This window comes from Cynara cardunculus (genome assembly GCF_001531365.2).
Source record: "Cynara cardunculus var. scolymus isolate 2C chromosome LG 8, CcrdV1, whole genome shotgun sequence".
Taxonomy (NCBI): domain Eukaryota; kingdom Viridiplantae; phylum Streptophyta; class Magnoliopsida; order Asterales; family Asteraceae; genus Cynara; species Cynara cardunculus.
This window is the reverse complement of record NC_037535.1, coordinates 2718840-2725451: the sequence shown is the minus strand read 5'-3', so window position 1 is coordinate 2725451 and position 6612 is coordinate 2718840. Positions and strand designations below refer to the sequence as shown.

The 6612-nt window shown below is 31.8% G+C and overlaps 1 protein-coding gene across 1 annotated transcript in view; it reads right to left on the bottom strand.

The window, feature by feature from the left end:
• LOC112516794 (probable RNA-dependent RNA polymerase 3) overlaps positions 1 to 3067 on the bottom strand; it is an 8023-nt gene extending 4956 nt beyond the window's left edge. The window contains exons 1-4 of the mRNA XM_025124027.1: positions 2735 to 3067; positions 1227 to 1974; positions 1007 to 1145; positions 568 to 642 (exon numbers count right to left, since the gene is read on the bottom strand). Of these exons, the coding sequence (XP_024979795.1) occupies positions 568 to 642; positions 1007 to 1145; positions 1227 to 1974; positions 2735 to 3044 (1272 nt within the window). The 5' untranslated portion in view covers positions 3045 to 3067. The remainder of the gene's footprint in view (positions 1 to 567; positions 643 to 1006; positions 1146 to 1226; positions 1975 to 2734) is intronic.
• Positions 3068 to 6612: the final 3545 nt, after the last annotated feature.

The window sequence follows — 6612 nt, the reverse complement described above, 5'->3', positions numbered from 1 at the left end:
ATCGAAATGTATTGTATTGGATGAAACATGTTTTGTATTGTGTTTTTTGAAGTTATGTTTAAATGATATTGTATTTTTGAAGTCGGTTGAAACATAGAAATGTATTATATTATATTTTGAGGTTGGATGAAACATACTTTGTATTGTGTTTTTTGAAGTTATGTTTAAATGATAAAATGGTAGTACAATGCTATAAAACAAAATTTCAGTTATTATATATGCTAAGCAACCAAACAACATCTATGATAATGATAATGATTTCCCAGTATTAACCAAACAGCATCAATGCAGTATTCATTCCCATTTTCATTCCCTGTCATTCCCATTTTCATTCCCATGTCTGAACCAAATAGGCCCTTAGTCTCCATAAGCCCATCATGTGTCCACCACTCAAAAGGCCATATACAAATCATAATGTTGTATTTCCTCAACGATCAACATTGGATAAYTAGCCTCGACATTGAATAATTAAAGATAAAAATTCATCAATTTGGGAATGCAAAARGCCAAATAGATAAAGCAAGGGCCAAGCTATTTAAACAAGACTAAGAAGAACGAAATACAAACCTTAAACTGGTAATTTCCATCAGCGCACACATAACAATGATAAAGATAAGTCTTTCCAGAATCCCAGTCAAAATGCTGCAATATGAAAGACAATTAGAGATYCTAGTGAKGAACAATTGAAGCATATGATATGGCCTTCTATGATTGTACAGCTCAGCCTGATCTTTTTGAACTCCAAAATCAATATGCTTATATACTTCATTAAAATTTGAATTCTTGCATAACCAAACAACAATTCATGTAAATTGTCCTAGAATTGTACAAGGTCGTCTGACTATAGAAGCTTAAATAAAAAGACAGCTATATATTAGTAATAAAATTTATCTTTTTGGAAAGAAATTGTTAAAACGAACCTTCGTCAATGCCTCCATTATTAACTAATAGTATTAACTAATAATATTAACGATTAACGAATAAATCATGAAAATGCATTTCGTACCATTGCCCTATCAGAGGGTTCACAAAATTGCCGACCATACTTGGCCCAGATTTTAGCCTCAAAATCCACCATTGACACGCTTTTCATGGATTTTATTTCAATGGCATCTTCAACAGAGACCACATCTTCAAGCCTTTTCCTGTGCACAATTTAGCTAAATTTAAGTGATCAAATATAAAAGCACATGACATAACCATCAGAAGCCAACATCTTTACTAACCTCCCAACATAACTATATACCATGAACATCTTCCTGTATTCGAGTTCAGCAAGGAGCAGTGACTGTTGACTAATAGCAAAATTGCCTGTACCTTCTGAATGGTTTGTAGTCATAGAATCAAACCCCAGTGCAAGATTTCTATGAGTGGCAGCTCCAAAACTCTCACAAGGTGATAAAGTAGGTTTCTCTAGAATTACAGAACCATKGTGGGTGGCACTTGAAGAATCAGAAAAGTGCTTTGCTATGTTTCTAGGACTTGCACCCTTTAAACTAGAACACCATGATAGAGTAGGTTGCTTCTGGACCGCAGAAAAAGGATGGCTGGCATTTGGAGAGTCAAAAAAGTGTTGTCTTTCTTTACTCGCATTTGCAGCATCCAAACTACAGTCCGGTGAGAATATAAGCTGTCTTTGTACCGGAGAAACATGATTGTTGCCATTTTGAGGGTCAGAAAATTGCTGTGAAATGTTTCCAGGATTTGCATCCTTCAAATTAGAGCAAGGTGAGAATGTAAGCTGTTTTTGAACCGAAGAAACACGATGAGTAAAGGCCGAAGGTTCAGTCAAGTGACAAGTGGTGGTGTYAGGATTGGCGTCCTTGAAACCTGACGATGAAAATGTTATAATTTGCTTGGTAACCAAAGAACCATAACCATCATTTGGAGATCTAGGGAAGTACTCAGGAATGGTTCTAGACTTGTAACTAGAACCGGGTGAGCGTACATTTGGAGAAAAATAGCATGCCCTTTCTGCACTCAAACCAGAAAAAACTTAGCAATCCTATATATAGAAGATTTCCTGAATATTATTCAACATTATATCTTTCTTCCTCTTTATATTAAGGTAAGGAACTGATGACCAGTTTCATGAATACAAATTCGCATCAAAATGGAACATCTTTGATTAAGTTAAGGATCTATTGTCTATATAAACATCCGAGATATTGACACCGAGGTTAGAACAAATTCAAAATTTCCTCCACTTGATATAAGAAAGTTAATCTAAACTCAAACAATGACATTAATTTCTTCACATTTTGAACACCACACTTAAGCATTCTACTTCTTACATCCAACATTCTATAACAATTAACAAGCATCCATATTCGAACTGTGCTTACTGAATTAAAGTATACCAAAAATAGTAACCATTCTGCTATAATTCCAAATACTTTTGAGAGGCCCCTTTCAAACACTATTATTCACATGAATGTATCTATTTCGAGAAAGAATATGATGACTGCGATTAACTAAACCAGAAGAACTCTGAATAAGGAACAAAATGTTCTAAACGATTAAATAGAATACTTATAWTAGATGAAAATAGCCAGATTTACTTTCAGACAACAAACTATACATTTTAGGATAAACCCTAAACCACAACAACACAAAAAACAACTAAACAAGTGAAAACACATGATATGATGGATCATTACGATCTAAAACAAAAAAAATGCTACTAAAAATAAAATAACGACTTCCAAATGCTTCCATGAGAAAGAGTATTTACTTTGAGGACCTCCAGCAGTAAAAGAAGAGGGAGGCGATCGCCTCTGTGGTGAACSAAAAACTTGGTCAGAGGAAGAAGAAGCCGCCATTGTATCCGCCTTTACCATGTGAACAATGAAGCCCGAAAACGTACGGATGTTACTCGAAGCAGCAATTTTATTCAAAATTCCTATCGCCGATGCTTCGGTGACCGTCGCAAGCAACCGGCGGGCATAAACWTYCGGTGGTGCTATACATTTCTGTATACATATCTTCCTTATCAACTCCTCCACCGAAGGTGGCAAAGGAACTTGAGAYGAARAAWYTTCCATTCCAATAAATAAAGAAAACGTAGCAATAATCTAYTCTGCTTAACTTATGTATTTTATCGTCGTCGGAATACCTGATCGCCGGCAACAGGTTCCGGTCGGTGAGGGGGAGAGTTTTTCGAAGCTTTTAGCAAGCAGAAAAATTCAAAAAATCAATTTACAGTCTATTTATAGGGAGCGTCCTATTAAATCAATTCCAATGTTGTCAAAATGGCGATATTGCATGGGGAAAAAATTTGGATTTGGATACCATATTATTCATCATACCAGTATGATAATTGGTTAATTTTTTAATTGGTTATTTAGATATTTAAATATTTAAAATTTTATATATCAAAATGAAAGTTTTAAGAATACATTACTCAAAATAGGAATCATATTTTCAAATATGATAACATTTGAATTTTTTTCTTTCTTTCAAGAATAAACTTATTAAAGTATTTACAATATATTATAAATGTGCTTTCAAAAAATCATCTTCTAATTGTTGTAATACAGGTTTATAGTGATAACTGTGTATATCTACTATATTATTATTGATTAAAATATAGATTGAACTGTCCCATGACGTTTTAAACCCAGCTCACGTACTGTTTTAATGAGTGAACAGCCCAACCATTGTTTTGATTGTTTTTATTTAATATCTACCATATTTAGCAGATTTATCATTTTTCTTAAAAATCTTATTTGTTTGAAATCAAAAGCGATGATAACATTAAAATGTATTTTCGTATAAGAATTATATTAGACCATTTTTCATGGGAGTCAATATATGGATATAAACTACTGGATTAATTTGTTGAATATGATGTTGTTTATTGATTGTTAATTCGTATATGAATCAAGTATATGAAACAATTGGTTACAACTCTTAATAAAAAAAAGTTTCATATGGGAAACATTCACATGTAAATATGGAGTTTCATATATATAAAACTTAAAGTAAACTATAATTTTGGCCCCTGAGGTTTAGTGAAAAGTCTGATGGTGAGACCTAAACTTTAACAAGCCTATAAATCATCTTTGTGGTTTGCATTTGCTCTGAAAGTGGTCTTTAGCTGGTAGTCACTAACTCTGTAAAGATAAGTGAATATAATTTCTTCTAGGTCCCGTTTGGTTTGAATGAATGAAATGGATTTGGGGGATTTGCATTTCAAATCCATTTCAATTACATGTTTGGTTTGTTGGATTATCCGGATTTGAAATTCTAGAATTTAATTGAAATCCTTAAGGGATTTCACGGGATTTCGTCGAATTGTATGCAATAAGGTTTTAAAAAACATTAAAAACATTTGTTTTGTAATAATCGATTAATAAAAATGTAATACAATTTATTTACAGTTATTTATAATTTTTTCTATAAATTATTTACAAATCAAACACATCAATGATTTTAAATCCATTCAAATCCAAATCCCTCATAAAATCCAAATTTTTCAAAAACAATCTTACAAATCAAACAGATCCTTAAGAATAAAACGTTTATAACCACAAGGGTGGTGTCTGATTAGTTTGAGCTCGGATCCAAAGGTCAAAAATACCTGGAGGTTTCAGGTTCAAATCCTCGGAGAAATACAAATCCTCTTGTGGTCAATGAGGTTCAAATACGGTGACTCCAGGCTATCTGCAGAGCAGGTGGTCGTCCTGAAATTAGTCGACTCACATAACGAGTTGAATATCCAGGTTAATAAAAAAAAGAATAAAACATTTATCCAATAAGTATTTAAGAAACGAGCTTTTTCGCATAAATAAAAACGACATAAAGCAAATAACACTAAACAAAGTAAATAGAAACCTTAGCTATTAAGAAATTAAATATTAAAAAGACCTTTAAATAATTGAACAAAAAGGAAAGCATGATGGGACACATGGAACTATTGTAATCCAAGGGTGGGTATAGCACCGTACAATTGGAACAGAATCCAACGGCTCAGAAGACTAATAATGCAATATCTTTCATTAAAAATACATAATGGTCGAATTTGTCGGATTTTTATGCATCCTTATTATTCGGTAAATGTTAATTGGGTAAGAATATCAGTCTTTTTTACGTCTATCGTCATGTAATATTTTTTATTCTTGTTATGCTCATTCGTTAAGCGTCTGGTAAATGACCTCCTATATTGTGTTCTCAAAACCTTTTTTACTACTGTTTCTACACAATCATCATCGGCCACCGATCGCCACCACAACCATCGTCGACCACCATTACTATTTTTTCTTTTGTACGAATCGGGTTTTTTCGAACGTCTTAAATATATCAAATTTTCATTCAAATTTGGTACTGTTTTATATGTACGTATTCATATATATGAAAATTGTGTAAAAATGTTTATAAACTAATTATTACTTTATTTGTATTAATTATAAGAAAAAATTGCATCAAAATGGAACCAACTTTCACCTAATTCCTATTTTGGGGAACCAACTTTCAAAATCGTCATTTTGGGGAACCAACTTGCACCTGATTCCTATTTTGGGGAACCAACTTTCAAAATCGTCATTTTGGGAAACTAACTTACACATGATTCATATTTTGGAGAACCAACTTTCAGAATCGTCATTTTGAGAAACCAAATTGCACCTGACATACTTTCATCACACCAATCAATCTCTTCATTTCAATCATCTTGTTATCTTGCAAATTCCAAAAAAAAATCAGTTTCTTTCAATTTTCTGCTATAAATCCAAACTTCCCAAAAAATTTATGTATTTTAGATAGGGAAGCTCATAACGTTCTAAAAATGATTTGATTGAGCATATATGGCAAAAATTCGGTCATGATAGTTAACTACGATTGTTTATGTATTTCATATATGTAATTTCATACTTATTTTTGTGACTTGTTTGGTTTGTTGGATTATCCGGATTTGAAATTCTAAGATTTAATTGAAATCATTCAAACATAGGATTTTGAAATCCTTAAAGGGTCCGTTTGATTTGGAGGAATGTTTTTGAAGGATTTGAATTTGGAGAGATTTGGAATGAAATGAATTTAAAATGTTTGGAATAAAATTGGATTCCATTATTTACAAAAAAATTATAAAAATAATTAAATTACATTTTTATTAATTGATTATTACAAAACAAACATTTTTAACACTTTCAGAAGCTTGTTGCGTATAATCCTACGAAATCCCGTGACATCTCTTGCATCCCCTAAGGATTTCAAAATTTCATGTTTATGGGATTTCAAAATCTCATGTTTATGGGATTTCAATTAAATCATAGGATTTCAAAATCCCATGTTTATGGGATTTCAATTAAATCATAGGATTTCAAATCTGGACTATCTAACAAACCAAACATGAGATTGGAATGGATTTGAAATCCAAATCGCCTCAAATCCATTCAATTCCTACAAACCAAACAGGACCTAAAAGATTTCATGGGATTTCGTAGGATTGTATGCAGTAAGGTTTTAAAAAATGTTAAAAACATTTGTTTTGTAATAATCGGTTAATAAAAATGTAATTCAATTATTTTTATAATTATTTATAATTTTTCTATAAATCTATACTATATTATAAAACATTTGGCTAAAACTCTTAAAAACTCTTAAACTCTTAAA